Source organism: Corapipo altera, unplaced genomic scaffold (assembly GCF_003945725.1).
Source record: "Corapipo altera isolate COAL_440 unplaced genomic scaffold, ASM394572v1 49, whole genome shotgun sequence".
In the NCBI taxonomy this organism is placed as follows: Eukaryota; Metazoa; Chordata; class Aves; order Passeriformes; family Pipridae; genus Corapipo; species Corapipo altera.
Window position 1 is genome coordinate 6,764,731 of NW_020884879.1, and position 18,298 is coordinate 6,783,028.

At 38.4% G+C, this 18,298-nt stretch overlaps 1 protein-coding gene across 3 annotated transcripts in view; it reads left to right on the plus strand.

The window, feature by feature from the left end:
• Nucleotides 1–18,298, plus strand: part of SPIDR (scaffold protein involved in DNA repair) — a 200,107-nt gene that overhangs the window by 44,709 nt on the left and 137,100 nt on the right. For all 3 annotated transcript variants that reach the window (XM_027638539.1, XM_027638540.1, XM_027638541.1), the window contains exon 6: nt 9,336–9,592. In XM_027638539.1, coding sequence (XP_027494340.1) covers nt 9,336–9,592 — 257 coding nt within the window. The remainder of the gene's footprint in view (nt 1–9,335; nt 9,593–18,298) is intronic.

The window sequence follows — 18,298 nt, forward strand, 5'->3', positions numbered from 1 at the left end:
GCAAAGGGGAGCACAGTCAAGTGAGAAGAATGTGGAGTGAGTGGGAGTAGAAGAAAATGAATGTAATGTGCTGTGCTGCCCAGCAGCCTGGTGTCTCCTTAAACTGCCTGTGCTATAGCTGTGAACACTGGCACTGCTGGAGCTTGAATCGCAGAATCTCAATTTCAAGATGTTTCTTTATACCCCTGTAGAAATTATTAACAAAAAAATTTTCCACTAAGTGCTGAGCGTTATTGCAGAAATTATGCTTGTATTGCATTTGTGTGTTATACAACACTGTGCCACTTGTGTTTCCATTCTCTCATTTTCTTTTTTTTTTCCTTTTATGATAAGTGCTTTTCTAAAGGTTTTCACAGGAAACTGCAGCAGATCAACCAAAGATGAGAAATCGGTGTGTATAATTTGTGCTTCAGTGAATATCTTTGTGCAATCTCATTTAGTTGATTATTCTGGAATTGCTTCCTTTAATCTCAAAAATAACATGCTTGCAGTTATCATCTACTTTTTGAAAGAGAATACATAATATGAAAGATATTTTAAAGTCCTTTACTGTTCCCTGATCTGTCTACACAGTGACATTATCATGAGAGGCATTTTCTTTTTTAGAAAGAACTTCTTAAAAAGCTTGCCAGGATGGTTATTCTTAACTGTATAGGCTAAGTATAAAAAAGATAAGCAATTTTATAAGGAAAGATTTAATGTATTTAGATCAAATTATCTGTTTGGAGAAAAAAAACCAAACTTATGAGACCTATGGAAGGGCTTAGTGCCAAAAGCTTGTCTGTTTTCCCACAGTTATATCTGTCTGTTAAAAGATATTGCCTCCCATTGTAAGTTAAAATAAAGAGTTGCTTGAAGATGGACATGTATTTCCTCCTTTAACAGTTGCTACTGAATCCTGCAGGTGTTTAGTCTAGGTGCTTTAGTATTTAGTTCATAAATAATAATTTGGCTTTTAATCATGCCTTTCAGTTGAGTCCTCTTGTTACATACAGGCTTTAACCTGGATGATTACCATAGCATCACCTAAACCAGAGACAATAAAACTGAGGTTTCATGGCCTGGATCCACTAACTTTAATAAATGAAACTAAGTGAATAAGTATAAACAAAGAATGTGAAAGTAGGTTATCAAACCATGCGATAACATCTGTTCCTTGGAAACATGAAAGTAACTATTTCTGTGTCAGGAACGAAACCCTGTTTAAGTGGTATTATAACCTGATGCAATTTTCCTGTGTACCCAAACTTCACTGTATAATGTTGAGGCTTCTGTGCAAAATGATGTAATTATCTGCATGCCCTATCAGAGACAGGTATTTATATTTGAAAACCTGTGTCTCTGTCATCTGGAGGATCTTTATCAAGATGAGAGCTCAACTGCGTGGGATAATATGCAGTTGCATGAGAGGAGACCTGGTTCTGTCCCTAAATAGTTTGCAAGATGCAACACGTGAAGTGGCATCTCCCCCTTCCCCTCTTTTTCTTAAGAAGGGAATGGAGAGCAAGGGTTATGGTAATTCACTTGAACATAACGTTGGCTAACAGTATGCATAAATTGGTCCAAATTGTCTTTAACTCCCAAAGAAAATGAAGGTGTTCTTGTATGATAGAAAAAAAACCCATTAGACAAAGCAGAAAAAGCAAAAGATTGATTTCTTAATGCTAAAGCTCATTAAACTACTAAAATGTTTCTTTTAAGAGGTACAGATGCAGCACAAATGCTACAGATGTCAAGATTGCCGCAGGGTTTGCATTATGCTCCATACTGTACAAATCAGTGTCCCTTAACTGATGTTGGGTAAACTCCTGCTTTGTGCCCATTTTGCACCTTAAGAGTTCTCTGTCCCCTACAATTCCTTCCTGCCCTTGTGCCCAGCAGACAGCTGCTTTGTTGACTCTTACCTTCAGAATCACTATTTAAATTCTACATCTACAGAGTATGCTTAGCAATAAACAGTGCTCCTTGCTTTATGGACTTATTTTTTATAAAAAGGCTTGGGCTGAGAAGAGAGCCTCACCTGTTTCGGTCGGCTGATCCATGCCTCAGAACAACCTGTTCTGGGAGAGGCAGGCTGGAACAGCTTGTGGATCTATCTCCAGAGGTATAGCCTGCTTAACCTGTTTGTCTTGTGAAAGATGAGGTTTCTGCTTGGGATTAGAAGTTACGGCTTTGATTTCATCTTTCTTACCACTTGTGTGTTCTTTGCCTGGCTTTAAAAAAAAAAAAAAAGTCAGTAAATACCATCTTTTCATTAGATCTATAAAAAGTCTGTTTAGTTGTAATTTCAATCACTCTTCTCCCAAAGTTTTTCTGTCAAAGATCAGATTTTCATGTTGATTTTTGTGTGTATGTGCAAAATCTTATTTTAATATTATTTCTTTCTGTTCTTGTTTTCTGCGATGATTAGTGCTGCATGCAGGATACTGCCTGCCAGTGGTGTATATGTGATTTTGTGTGAGAACTCAAATGAAACCAAAACATGCACCTCTCCCTTTACAAAAAAGAACGCACAGCCAAACATACTGCATGTAATCCTAATTGTCACCTCGTTTTCCACTTCAAGGCAGTATGATCTAAACAAGATATTGGAGATGATAAATGATGATACAAGTTATTTATTTTGTTAATAATTATTTCATGTGTGATATAAACCACCATTTTGTGGGCTTGTGTACTGTGCTTCAACTTCCTCACTCTTTGAAATGGAAGAGGGAGTTTTCCTGTCCCTGTCACCCTCCACACCTTTTCTTGGTTTCAGAACTGGTGCAGGAAGCCCAGCATCGGATAACTGGCTGTTGAACTTAACAGCAGCCATATCATTCCATTATTTTCTGCAGAAGTCCATGAAAGCCTTTTCAACTCCTTCAGTCCATGACAGCATCTCTGCCCCATCTGCTTTTCTTTTGATAACAGCTATAGATATTTTTCCTTTGGATTGAATCCTACTTCTGGGATAACCTTTTAAGACAGTAGCTAATGCAGCTGTATTTTTGACAGAGCTTGCAGAATAAATGGGATCAAGCATGGGTAAGGCTTCCCCAGGAGCTCTTCAAAGGGAAGCCCAGCAATGTAAGCAGTGGTGCTTAAGGTTTAGTAGCTGGCCTGCTTCCTCCAGAGATAATCATGAATCAATTTCCTTTACGATAGGAAGCTCTGGGCTGCTGGATGCAATGAATCCTTTTTGATTAGTCATAGAAGAGAAGCCCTAACCACTTGTTTAAAGGTCTCAAAACACCATTAAGAGGAGATGAGGGTGCAGTCTGTGACCAATTTCTGCTTTGAATAATTACAGTCTTGCTGCCTACACTTCTCCTCCATATTCCAGCATTCTTCTTTGCTACTTGGCATAAATGATTTTGTGTGCTAATAACTACCGTGTTCCAGCCCAGGGGTGGTGGTAGCTGGGAGACAGAAAGAATTAATTCCCATGTCTGTGTGAAGGGAGATGATGCTGAAGTTTGGCGGTGGCCAAGGAGGGAGAAAGAAGCAAACCTTTTGTCAGCTCAGTGGTAGTTGCCCTTGAAGAGTCCCAGGAAAGTGCTTGAGGTGGCTGTTCTGGTGCCCTTGAATAGCACACGGCTCTGTTTCCTGTAATGGCAGCCACAAAATGTTAATGTGTGTGTGGAGCACTATTTCCTAGTGCGCTGAACCAACACCACTGATAAATATTTAGGACAGATCAGATGGTCTGGTGTGCTGAGGAGGAATCCTGTACTTGGCTAAACAACCAGACATTATCTGAGATCCATTTTAAATATATGCTGTCTCTGTAATAACACTGGGTGGTTGTTCTAGATACAAAATTTCAGTTAATCTGCTGTGTCAGTTTGGGCTTGCAAGTCCAAAAATATCTTACTAGTGATTTATGTCTTTCATTGTTGTTCGTTTTTGTCATACGATTATCTCTGCCCACGCACTGCTACCTAATCTTGCACGTTTTGCGTGCTGTTCCTGTGGTTATTCTGTGAGAATAAAGCTTGGTGTCACCCACAGAGCGGCACACGCCTAGCTCTGCACTTCAATATGAAGTTTCTTGTATGAGGGAATATCTGAAATTTATCTCTCTAGAGTGAAAGTAGCTAGCTTACCAAGAACCAAATTATTTCTCAAGATACTAGGAAAATATTTGGCATAGACTTCAGTGCTCCAGTTAAAGCTTCAGGAAACACAAAGCTCTGAAGAGAACTACAAGCTTTAAATCTTTTGTATCTTTAATTATCTTTATAGAGCTGAATAATATCCTGTACTATCTGTGCACACAATGTTTGAATTAATTTTGTGTTGATTAATTAAGGGGAAACTTCATTTCTTTTACCTTTACCCTACTCCCTATAATCCTGCAAGCCAGCTTCTGGTGGAGTTAGCTTCGAGCATTCATTAGCATAGGCTAGGCCTTTGACACACTGCACTGGTGATTTATGCTTGTGAATATTCATTAAAGCAAATCCAGTGGCTTTTCTGCTCACTTTGTTTTTTGGAGACTACCATGCAACATACCAAATCTCCTTGCAAGCTATAACCAGCACCCTGGGGTAGAAGTTTGCTGCATTTGAATCCCATTGCATGCAGGACAGCAAAGAGTACCTGGAGTGCAAATGCAGCATTGCTTATTGTAAGGGAAAGCTGTATAAAAGGAGAGACAGTAGGATAGTTGCCTGAATTTACTCCGTGTGTGTGTTAATGTCAGTCAGCTTTCACCCATCTTGAGACTAGTCATGAGAAGGCAGTTAGGGGAAATGCAAATTAATTCTGAATTTTCTCACAAAAGACAAAAAGACAGTACATGAGAAAACAGGCAGGAGATAATAGAAAAAAATTCCAGAGTCAGAAGCAAAGATACGTGAGTGAACAAGTAGGAAAGGAGATGCCACAAGATTAATTTGTCTTTGTATGTACAGTGATCACAGACTAAAACTCTGAAATACTATTTCTATTTCTGACACAACTTGGCTCTGTGACCTTGAGAAAGCCTGGTTTCCTAAGGGTGCTCTGAGAAACCCTATTAGTTCTTTTGCTATTTGAGCTAGGCTGTAGCAAGATAATAGGAGGGAAGAAATTATTATTTTTAGGGAAGGAAATTACAGACTAAGTGACCTCCATCTGCAAAAAGTTGTATCATCATCTACACAGAATTTGATATCCATTTTTTTGTCTCTAAGAGGAGATTCAGACATACTGCAGCATGCTGAAGCATCTTTGTTTTAGCTGATGAACTTGTCTGAATATCTGTGAGCTTTTATTGAGCATCTTATCTGCAAAGTGTCTTCATATCAGCTGGGAAAGATTTACAACATTTTCTGAATGTACCATGACTGAACAAATGAAAGTGTTAATACAAATGTAGGGTGTGTTTACTGACATTTTTCTGCAGAAAAGTTTCACTGAGTGACGTATCTTGAAAGGAGAGCCAAGGGGGATGAGAAACTCTTGTAACTGCTCATCATTTTGCCTCTAATTAGCAATCACTGTATGAGAGCCTTTTTTAAAAAAATACAGATTTGTTATTTATTTTAATAGGATTGATTTTTGTACAAAAAGTTTTGTACAGTTCTGCTTTCTATGCTGAAGCTGGAAACATCAAATAGAAATGGAACGCTTTTTGTTTTAGCTTACTGTGCTATTTTATTGATAAGAAATATCAAGTTCTTGTTAAACTGATCAAATACAGATATTTCTTTCTTCCACCAGAATTGAAGTGAAAAAGTAACTTTTTCAGACTTTTTAGAGGCAAACACTGTGCAGATTGCAAAGTTACTGCTGAAGAGACAGCTGAAGCAAATCTCTTGAGGATGAGGGAGGGAATACTTGGTCACAGAAGTAACAGCATGGTATCTTCTTTGCTGCATGCATGCAAAATCTACATGCTTATGGAATACCATCTTCATTTCACTGAAGTCAAGAGTTTTGCTGTTGAACAATTTGGGCCAGGATTTTACTGTCTCTGTGGCTGGGTTTTTTTGTGATTTTTTTTTTTTCTCCTTAATGAATTGACACAAGTAATCATATATTCTGTAGCAATCTTAGCTGCTTAGTCGAGGGGGGAAGGATATTTGCTGTTTCTCATTCTGGTTTCTATTTTTATATTGTACCATCCTCTACATTAGCCTGTGAGTGCTGTCAAAAATGCATCATAAATCAATTCATCTTGAGAGCTCTTTGATGCATTTTGATTTAAACATGCTTATCCTTACAATATAGGGTCCTGGATGCTCAGATAAAGTAATCAGCGATTTCTCTGATTTCCTGTAGTCAAATCTTAACAGAAAAAACATGAGTAGTCTGTGCATTTATACTTAAGTCATTTTTCCTTAAAAGGAAGAGCCATAAAAGGGGAGTGTTTAGAGCTTTCAAATTAAACCAGTCACAGAGAAAATTGATTTATTTTAAAAATTGAACAAAATGAAGCATGTTTATTGGTTTTGTGGCAGAGATTGAGGCCAACCCCTGATTTTTTTTTTAAATCATCCCCTGGACATGGACAAGTGGTTAGCATGATATAAAAGCGAGTGTCAGGGTAAGGCCATCATTGGAAAACACAGGTATATCTTAGCGAACAGTTTAATACCATGATTACACTGGAATCAAGGGTCAGAGGAAGGGATTGGGTGGGGGAAACTGAGCGTCTGTATAGTGAGTACCATTGTATCTTCAGCCACTGTAATTAAAAATCACTATATTTCAAAATAATAAGCCATGTGGAAAAATCACCTACTTTTAATTTGATAATTCTCTGTGCTTAGCAATGGTGCTCTTCAGAAACTAATGATATTACTGGGAATATTATTTAATTAAAAACAAAACAACAACAACAACAAAAAAACCCCACAACAAACAACTCTTGAAAATTTGTCTTCATGATGTTTAAGATATTGATTAAAAAAACCCCAATGTCTTCACTGTTTACTAAGGATTGTTTTAAAGTGAATCAAAGAAATTAAATTATTATTTTGCCAGCTATTCCCCACCATAATGGAGGTAGACTTGCCAGCTCATTTACTGGATACTTTCATGTTTGCATGTTTTGAAAATATTTTCCTTTTTAGACTATAATTCTGATGGTGGCTACAGTTAAATAGTGTACGAAATTGGAAGGATGAGTTTTTGTTCTTTGTTTTCCTTCTCCATTTTTATAGTTTCCTCTTTTAAGAAAAAGTTCCAACTCATGAATTAAAAAAACAGCAGCAATAAAAATCCTCTAACAAGCAAACAAAACAAAAACCCCAAAGTATGGTTTCCTTGGGGAAGTCCAGTCTAAACAAGTATACAGTAATAAATATTAACAGAAGAATTAAATGATTTATTAGACAATCTTTAGCTAGGAAAGCTTCTTAACTCTTACAGCAGTCAGTGGGATTAAAACATGCGCTTAACTTGAATCATATCCCAAGGGCTTTCCTCATTTGCATTTTACTTGCTCAGAGAACTTCAGGTTTGCATCCTTTTTTTAGGTGCAGTGGATATTGTAGCTATTTGAGCAAAATTAAAGCATTCCTAAAGCAAGAGAGTGCATTGGAATGGTGTTTTAAGAATGAAGTGCTTGCTTACTGCTTTCATAGTGTTTGAAACCTTTTATTTCTGGCTCATTTCCAGTGTGGAAGGAGTTTGTTTTTAGAGAAATATTGTTGCCAAGGGACAAATGTTGACTGTGTTGTGTTTAAAACAGATTGATATTAATTACATTCTTTTAGCTATTCTACTTCTCTGGATAACTTTAAAAGGTCCTTCCAATTTCCAGAATACTTAGGTAAGCTCTCGGAACATTAGCACAGTGTCTTGGCATTGACGTGAAGAATGTATTAGAGAACTGGCAAGAGCCGAACTTATTTTTGTGCACGGTCGAAAAACGCTGTTTTCAGATGATTACACTCATGAATAACATAGAACAGCATTAGTGAATGCAGTGATTTCCCTCCCTTCCCTCTTTTACCTATAAAGTCTTTATCTGAGCCAGTTGTCAGACAACCTGTATGAAGCACTGCTTAATGCATTTGACCAAGAGGAACAGGCTTAAATTTTTCCAGTGTTCTGTGACTGAGGCAGCATGATCTGGAGCAAAGTCAGTCTTTGGAGTCTTCCAGTTTCCCACAGATAAGGTGAACTTAATATTTTATATTGAGTTTTGGTTCTTCCAGCTGTCTGAGGTGCTTAACTTGCCTTGTCCACAGAGCAGTTTTGGGCAAGCCTCCTTGAGCTAGGCTAGTGCTGGTGGTTGCAGTGATGGGACTGGTCACCCTACCAGAACTTGCAGACAGTGTTAGTTTGGGTTTTTTTCAACTAGCTCCTGAAGACTGAGCCCAGCTCATGTTTCTTTGTCTTCTGCCTGTTTCAGTAGTTTAGATAATTTTGTCTGTATTAGGTAAAATGGCACTTTTCAAGTATTTTTTGCTTAATACTCAAACAAATACTGGGTCAAGAGAGCATAATGTACATAACAGCTGCACAGAGCTCACCTTAGGGTGGGAACCCAGCAGCCTTGCCCTGCTTCTGCAGGAGTCCTAGAGGAGGGTAAAACAAGCTGAGCCAAAACAGGTGAATTTTCCCACCCAGCCCTCTCCTCAGCCTTCCATGTCTCTTTGCAGTTGTTTTTTCGGCCTCCTCATCCTCTCCTCTCATCCCTCCCTCAGGGGGATGAGTTCAGAGTGTCCTGTGAGTTTCTGGGAGAAGAGCTCCAGCAAGGTTCTGTGGGTCTGAACTCCAGCCCTGCTGGTTCACAGCCCTTACTCCTGACCAGTGATTGATCCTCCTTGGAGCTACCTTGATACAGCCTGACAGCTTATGCTCAACTTCTGAAACCTTCCTGAAGACCTGCTTTAGTGGTCAAAATCATGTTTTAATAAAAGGTTACATACTTGTTGCCAGCTACAAGCTCTCAATACAGGCATGTGTTTCTTCCCTCCATTCAGACTATGGAAGCTGACCTTCCTGCTTACTTGAATCCCAATGTGAAAGCTCCCTTTCTCTCAGCTTTCCTGCCAGTCACAATCCCTGTCACTTATTAGCCTCTCTCTGCTTTCCTCAAAACTTGCTTTATCCTGACACCCCTCTGGAAACTTTTCCTGATAGAGGTAAGCATTGGCTTAATTCTCCAGATCTAGTTATTTAAAAAACCTAAACATTACTCATTTCAGTTGACCCTCAAGAGACAGTCTTATATTTAGGAGCTCATGCTGACTGACAAAAGAACACTCCGCATTTACAGAGGAGTTGTCCAAGTTACATTAATAAATTGGCGTTCCATTTATGGATTACTAGGGAACATAAAACTGCCTACATAAAGCTGTAGTATCTCATTAGCATTCTATTTAAATAGGTTTATATTTTTATCTGTTTAGGCGACTTCGACAGAAATATCTGAGTACTCATCCGATAATGACAGCGCGGGAGAAGGAGAAACGAGCCTGGCGACCACTACTCTGGGATCCACTAAGGGGTTACAGCCGAGGTTGGGAGCAGACACGGGGGATGTTACAGCACGACCAGCCAGCGAGTGGCTGAGGTCTGCGCAGGCCCTTCTCCGCACCCCTGGGAAGCAGGCAGGCAAGGCCTCCAGAGGCCCCTCCGAGTCTGCCAAAAAGAGGAAGCTACTGAGGTAAATGAACCATCCACCTTGAGGAATTCCTTTTTTTTTTTTTTTAGTTGTAAGTAAAATAATACTTACAGAAGTGTAGGAATGTGTTTCAAGGATAAACGTTTTAGAGGTGCAGATTCAAAAAAGTTATAAAGAATGTCGTTAGTAAACAAGCAAAAAAGGCGAGAAAGAGCTAAGTTCAGTTTTAAAATCTGTGGTGAAAGCTCTCAATCTCGAATTCCTGTGTACAAATTGATATGGTTTTTGCGCTTTTAATAATGCTTTACACACCGCCTTGCAGATGTGTGAGTGGACATACTTCTGTCTTAACTTCTAATCCTTACAGTGCTTTGTGCCTTTTCAGATAGTCTGCAAAAATGCTGTACCTCTGGTTTTTGGGGGGGGTTTTTTGTCCTCTCCAGATTTGTCAGTGCAAAATTATCCAATATACTCTGGGAGAGGGGTGGATGAGCAATAATTCTGAATAGTGTAGGACAGAATGGTATTTAGGCAAAGGAAGGATGTATTCTTAATCTGAAATTTAAATCTCTGAGACTAAATTAAATAAATTAAAAAGATATCTAAATGCTGAAAGAAAAGAGCATGGGATTAAGAAGTGGAAGCCTGATATTCTAGCTAATTACAGTGCAGAAATGGTCACTTCCTATATTGAATTAATGAAAGTTGTGTTAAATGGTATATGTGAAAATATACTCCAGCTGTGGAGACTACAATTACAAATGTTGCTGCTATAAATTCCTATTGTACATTTAACAATGTGGTTGTTTTTTCTTTTACAGGCGATTCTATGTACAGTAATCAATCAATCAATTACTTAAAAAGTAAATCTTCACTTTAGTTAATACACATACCTTATTTTTCTCTAAAATATTCTTGACTATTTCAAAATGCTGACTGAGGAAACAGGTTTGTCCTAATTACTGAGGATCTCTATACTTAAAGTGCTTTGCTTGTGCAATCAAGCTTTCTTGTTACTTTAGAAACATACAGACACAGCTGTACTAGGTCAGACCAAAGCTGTAACCCCAAAAAATGCCTTTTAGTGGCCAAAAGCAAGTGCGTGTGAAGGTAGTAAGAACAGGACAAATGTACAGTGGTATTTTCCCCAGGTGCTTTTCCAGCTTTCAGCAGTTCAGGAACTGTTACCCTTAGTGGGTTTGTGGTTTTTTGGGTTTCAGCTTCATTTGATGACCTCTCCTATAAACAATCTTAGCGTAAAAAATGTTTTACAGCAAAGATACTCTGAAACAAGTGTATAAGAGAATAAATTGCTTTAAAAACAAAGAAGCCAACAAAAGCAACCACAATGATACAGAATGTAATCTGTCCAGAGTGGCCAGAGGAGCAGAGCTTGCAGGGTTTTTTACCTTCCATCCTGTGGTTCCACTTCGGGCTCTTTTAGGAACAGGGTAGCAGGCAGGAAATTCCTCAGTTATGAGTGTTGTTTATCTAGTTATTTTGCTCATCTAGGTAATTGTCATCTTTTCACTCTTCCTGTTCAGGGCATTAATTCCACCTGTCTCTCCCATCCTTCCTTTTACTGTTGACAGAACATTTTCATTGGTGTGATAACAGTGGATATAAGAGTTTGCATCCTCAATAGGAAAACTCGGGTTTTTAGTGCCAGTTCAGGGAAAGGTTTGTAGCTTCTGATTGATGAGGTGACAATTCCCTCTTTCTAGTTAAAAAGGTGAAAGTTACAAAGCAGTTGTTGGCTCGTCATTTCTTCTTCCTTCCTATCTGTGCTGCAGATCGAGGCCACAGCAGAAAAAGCAATGAGCAGGGAAATCATCCTGCAAGCTGGATGGCCCACAGGCTCCCACTCGGACAGACCATTTGGATCTGCACTGTAGGTGGAAGAGAGCTGAGAGTCTCTACTTAGCTGAGCTCTCTTTTTCCAGGCTGGTGCCTAGGGAAGCACAGATTGGTGAAGGTGACAGAGCTGCCATCTTCCAATGCGAATTCCTCTGTACAATAGGTTTCACTCCAAATCCAGAGAGTATTGAATATGGTTATTTCATGGACAAGTCCTGATGTAGGTAGAGTAGGCTTCCTACTGTTTTGTTTCCCCTTTAAAGAAAATAGAAAATATTTTAATTTTCTTCTCTTTGCTGTTTGACGTGAGTAAAGCTATCTTCAAAAGTAAAGATAATATTTTCAAAAAATTTTAGCTAATATTTTGTGTAAAAATCTTATACCACGTATAACAGTCCTGTCCAAAATTTTTAGGCATGCTGCAATCTACACTTATATTTGCATTACCTGATTTCAGCTATGCCTCTGTTACCTCAGTGGCTATGTTCTTCTATGCAACCTCAAAGAAAACCCCCTAATATCACAGTCAAACCACAAGCAAAACCAAACAAAAAAACGCAAAAAAAAGAGCCATAACAGTCTGTGGAAACGTTCAAATGAGTTCCTTTCTACTGTCCTGTCCCCCTGGAATCCTCCTCGTGCTAAAATGGAAATGGGTAATTGTTTGGCTGGGAGGAAAGAGTACTGTTTGTTTGAGTCTATTACAGATACAATTGTCATACACTACAAAAATTAAGATGTAACCAAATCAACAGAAATCTGCAGAAGTAAGCTAATTATGGATGATTAAAATAAATTTTATTGAACCTAGTGTTAGAAATTTCAGTGTAAATTCAATATATTTGAGTGTAAATAAAATGGGAAGCCCATCTACGTCCCCAAATGAACATGCACAATATCCGATGTTGCTTATGATGAGCCGGATTCAAAGGGGCATATTGCAGTCCTCTTCTGTTAGGAATTAAGTGAGGTTTTGGGAAGTGATTGGTGTCTGAAGGCAAGAAAGTTATGACAGAAGCAATTCCTCTCCCCCCATGTTTATTGCCAAATTCTTGTATGTCTTTACGTGTCCCTTGTAATGTTAGTTTTTGTTTTCAAAAGTGTTCTATGTTAAGATTATTCTTCTTTCTACCCATGGTTCCTAGGGGAGAGCAGGTAGTCTATATGGTGTTGTTTGCCCTTCAGGGGCATTGGTGCCAGGCTGGTGCTGTAGGAGGTGCCACTTTGTCATACCAGAGGCAAAGTATATCATCTCTCATTCGCAGCCATCAATGCCACTGCTCTGGGACATCCTCACCTTAAACACTGGTATTATATGCTATCTTGTGTAGCTGCCTTCCTTTATTTAAATAAAATTGTTGATGGATGTGGGAGCAGTGTAATTTTCCTTGTACTGCACCTGTAAGCTACTGAGTTGGTAATTAATACTTGATACTAGTGGTACTTGATACTGAGATGAATTGCCTTGATGATCAGGTCAAGGGGTGTTGGGTTTAGATGTTTCTGCTCTTTTATACCATACAAAGTTTCAGTTTCTCAGCTTGAGTCAGCACTTTGTGGGAAAATTATGCAAGTGATTTGCAAACCTGAAGGGAGAGAATATATATTGCAAATAAATTTTCAGGACGCTCCTCTTTTTAGATTTGGAATTCATGTTAATGCTACGGGGTGAAATGTCTAAACTGCTTTAGTTCCAAGTCTTTCAAAGTGCCCTTGTGAAAGAATGGAGAAATTGAGTATTGCAAATCTCAGCATTTGTTACATAGGTTAAGTAAATAACTGGGTTAATTCAGTATTTATAAAGAAGAAAACTTAAAATGCGTGCACTCAGCTTTTCTTGTCTGCAAGCAAACCTTTCTTAAAGGTTTTATGCATTGTTTGCTTTTTCCAGTAAGATTTTGTTTCCATCAGAAAAAAAAAGTCTGAGGTTTGGTGTAGGAAATAGGTATCTTAAGTTATATAATGTTAACTCTGCTTCTAAACGTATCATATTGCAAGAGCTTTTAGTTGCGAAGGATAGATGCTTTAACTTATTTGAGTTTTTTTAAATACTTGAGTGGCTATTTTTAGTTTAAGAGTAAGATAAAATCTTGGGAAATTCTGTTTAATTATCTTATATCTACTTGTATGCAGACCACTTACAGATCTGATCTGCTAAAATTAACTTGTGTTATCAAAAAAGGAGAAAATTACAGAATGTCCCGATACTATGTGCAGTAAAATGAAACCCAGTTGTCACATGAGGCCAACTAAAGTCTTGAAAATAAAGGAAATTGCCAAGGGAAGAGGGAGCTGGCACAAATAAAGCAGGCTTTTACTCTAAAATAGGGACTGTGCGTTCTTACATGCATCCACAAGTAGCATGAGGGTTTAATAGCAACAGACTATCCCTTTAGATGGTCATGTTCTTATGCTAATTTTAACTATTGGATTAAGTTTTCCTTGCTAGTAAATTTCTTTTTGGGTTAGGAGAATATAAATGAAGAATATCATGGATGCACAACAGATGCACCACTTGTAATCACTGGCAGTGTACACAGTAAAATTATTTTGCATGTAGGGAAAGTTAAAGTGTGTTTTCTTTTTTAAAAAGTGTGGATGGTTTCTGGCCAGGTGTTTGGTGTTAATAGGGGGAAAAAGCACCATGTTTAGTAGAAAAAACAACCAACCTACTTTCCTTAAGATGACAGACTTCTACAGTTGATGTGTCATGTATCTTATTGATTGGAATGGTTTAGCAGAGTACATTTTTCCCCATCAGAGAGAAGCAATTTTGGTGCCTTTGGTTTGTGTAACCATGGTGCTCGCTTTTCTATGCAGGACCTCTGCTCAGGCAAGCCAAAACCTTCAGAACTGAAGGGAAGGCTCTTCCCTTATCTTGTAGGGATAACTTATTTCTGGGAAGACTCTTATTAAATCATCTTACTTCTGCTTAGAGCCTCTGCTGTAAGAGAGATAGGACAATCTGAAATAATTTTTTTCTTTTAAGGAATCTGAAGAACCAGAGAGATATGGGAAACTTTTCAGCTGTGGTTGGTTTTTTTTCAGTGGCTGGTAAGAAGGGGAGATCAATGCTTTGAAAACTATGAAAGGAGAAAGCCCCAGAAGATTACCTATTTACAAAGATTTTCCTAAGTTATTTTAAATATTTTCTGTGAGATAACTTGGCTAAGTAGAGGCATGGGAAAATCAACTACCTATACAGTTTTGCTTGAAATCTTTCACCAGAGGCCATGTGCGATGTAGAAAGTGTTCACCCACCCTGTTCTCAGCAGTTATGTCTATAATCCATCTTACATCTCTTCCTCTGCACTATCTGAGGCAACTAGAACCTGGAAACCAAATCCCACTACACAAGAATGATGAGGCTTTGGTGTCTGTGACAAAGAACTAATTTTAATTTGCAAGAGTAATTGTGGTATAACGTCCAGGCACTTCTGGCAAATGTTGAATTGTTAAAGGTAGTGTTGAGGATGTCTCAGGTATATGCTGGATGGAATTTACAGCTGAAGACGCTGTTAATTCTCTAGATGGTCAGTTCTGTCTAATGCAGTTGCTAAAAGATACCTGTCTCTCACTGTGCTATGGGGAATCACAACAATGGTATCTTTGTTCCATGTATGTTTTGTGGAGGTGACCTACTTTGTGGAACAATTTCAAGAAGAGTGGTGAGAGACTACCCAGACTTAAAAAGACTTTTGGCTTATTGAGCTCTTAAATCCTTGAATTCTTAAGGCTCTAGAAGAGACTTTCAGTATGTCTGCCTTGTTGTTTTGATTGATGTATAAAAAAACCCTCTCTGGATGGGTGCAATAGATGAGAGCATTGAAATGTAGCAACCAGTGCAGCATCTGGTACAGAATAATGCCAGAGATCATGGCAATGGTGGTTCATCTAAGGTGAAAGTTGATGAATCTATTGTCAAGTCAGAACTTGAATGAGGCTGATCTGTAAAGCTAAAATTACTCTTTCTGATCCCTTGTTGCCTCGTGAAGTCAACAGCTTCTCTTCTGTGCTGGAGAGGAGGTGGGCCTCAGTAGAGACTTGTTCTTGTGTGGCCGACATGTTTTAATCACATCTTTCATATGTACCCGTGCTGTTATGTACACTAAAGTAGCACTTTAGTGACTGTCAGCATTCAGTGTTGCTTATTATTTTGCAAGTTGTAAACTGGCTGATGGGTTTGCAGTGTGGACAACCCAAATGCCAGCATGCTTAGTGGTCGTTTTTTGCTCTTTAGCAAGTACCTGGTGGAGTGGAAAGGGACAGCTGAGTGTGGCAGAAGTCAGGTGTTTCACTGGTTAACATGGAAGTAGGAGTGAAGATCTGTATTTTCTTTGAAAAGAGAGGAGGGAAGTTGCCTAGTCCTGAGATGGGGATATATATTTGCACAACCTTTAGTTTTTTTAATTATATGGAGTCCTGCATATAGTGTATTGAGAAGACAACTCAGTAATGACATGCTTAAGTGTTCACTGTTCTTAAATTCAAGTGAAGTCTGGAAAGGAGTAAATTTGGATGAACGTGAGGTTATTTTTGGTAAGTGCCCTGCTGAATAAAAACCTTAAAAAATAAACACAGAGACATCTCCAACACTTCAGAAAGACTGAAAATTACTTTTTAAAACACAGCATGCTCACTAGTGTTCTTTCTTTTTTCCTTTGTTGTTGTTTTTGTTGTTTTGGTTTTTGGTGGGTTTTTTGTTTGTTTGTTTTCCATTAGCCCCATTGGACTTGGGAGATAGGGACCAGCAGCCTGAGAGTCACAGATCAGGCTCAGTGTTACCTTTTGGTGATGGTTGTCACATAGTAGCATAAAACTCTTCAGTCTTGCTGTTAAAGTTTGTGGGAAGGGGCAACTACCAGAAAGAGAGCATTTGTGCAGGATGCTGAGCTTTTTTATGGTCCTCAGAGCTGTCCTTCATGTGAATATTGTTGGACATGGGCAGTAATGGCAATGTGTTGTTTTAAATACAGTTTTTCAACAAGCTCAGATTTAGTATGGAAATAGCACTTGAATTGCTGCTTGTTAAATCTGTCTGCCTTCAGGGAATTAAAGGGACAAAATAGTTGTACTGAAAGTTTTGTGATTAAAAATAAAAAGGTTGTGGGCAGTGGAGATAGTATCTGAGCAGTTTGGCTTCACTGAACAGCCTTTGCATTAACAATTCACCAGATGTGTTCAATTTGCTCACATTAAAGCATTTTGGGAGCAAGTTTGAAGAGCTGGTCAGTAAAGTATGCATCTGAAATTACAGTTTTTGTTATTTCAATAGTTTGTTGGTTTCCTTGATTACAGAAATCATACATTAGTAATCAAAACATATTTGTCAAATATATATATATATATATATATAAATACAAACACCAAATGTTGGTTTACCTCTTATCCACATATCCTGGAGTGACTCTGACTGTATAGTTCACAGTATCTCACAGCATATGCACAAATGTTTTTAATAATGTGGACACCTGTGCTGTATGAGAAGGAATTAGTAGTTTTCAAATGCTGTTGTCATCAAATCTGATAGATTATGTAACAAAAAGCACCTTTTTCTTTGTTTTATGTGTTTGAGCTAAAAAGGGGATTAATCCTCCTGGGTTTGTGGCGGTGTTTAAACTCCTTTGTTTCTACTTCTTTAAAAGAAACAAACCATAAAGTTCTAACTCTTGCTCTTGCCATAGAAATTCCTTTTGTGCATGGCATGTCCTTGAATTGTTTTCCAATTTCACAAGGTATGAAACAGACATTATAAAAACACTTAGAATGACCAGATGAGAACCTCTCATAAATGCATTCATGGTTATATTTTGTGTTCTGCAACCAAGAATATGCAAAATGCTTTATGATATTTTCAGTTTAAACTATTTTTAACTGCATTTGGAATGATTAATAAATAACAGTCTATTTTCTTAGCACAGAGGGCTGCTAAGGAAAGTCACAGTTTTACTTTTCGTGGACCATTGTGATGACTGTTATCCTAATACAGACATGGTTAGCAAATTAGTTACGGAGCTTTGAATGTCAGTGAGACCCTCCTAGTAGGCATATCAGGCCTGAAACAGGAATAGTGATGTGTGCAGTAGCCACAAAACCTGAAACTTGCTTTTCTTCGTGCTACAGGACATTCCTGCCATAGTTAGAAAAGTGATCAGCTTGCAGAAGAGTAGGAATGTATTGACTGGACACAACCATAGCTCTGTTTGGGGAAAAGGGGGAAATTAGGCTGTAAGCCAATAATAGCTGTGCTCTTCTGAAGGTACCTTAAGGCTTTCTGGCATTATTTGAACTAAGAAAATACATTTCTGTGACTGTTGTCTGTGGAGGGAATGGAGTAGGGGTTTAGGACAGTCTTCTTTCAGCAAAACAAGTTTTTGAGCTGCTAGCTGTATGGTGTATTGCTACAGTCCCAACCATGGAGTTCAGTTGCAGACTCATGCATGCAAGACTTTTAAACAAGCAATCTCAAAATGCATTTTACTGCTGCATTTCTGAGCCTAGCTGAGTTTCAGCATGGCTTGTGTAGAGCACGCAGCCAAGCTGAATTGCAACTCTATCTGAGAATAGTTCCATGGTGAGAAGAGAAACTTGGTGGATAGCTTAGAGTTTCCAGAACTGTCTTGCGGACAAATATTGTGGTGTGGTAACACCTCAGTGCTCAAGTTTTGGGGGAAACATAGATGAGCACAGTGTTATCAGCAGAGTATGTTTTCCTGTATGAAGTTCTGTGCTTGGCTGTGTTGCTCTTGGTACCAAAGTTTTCATTGCACATATCTGTATTAGTTACCCCTGTGCCTTAAAGTCCATCTTGAAACCAGGATTAAGCAAGGTTGTCAGGCTCACCTGGAACTTCATTTAAGCCCAGATTTCCTAAATATGTTTGTTTGTTTT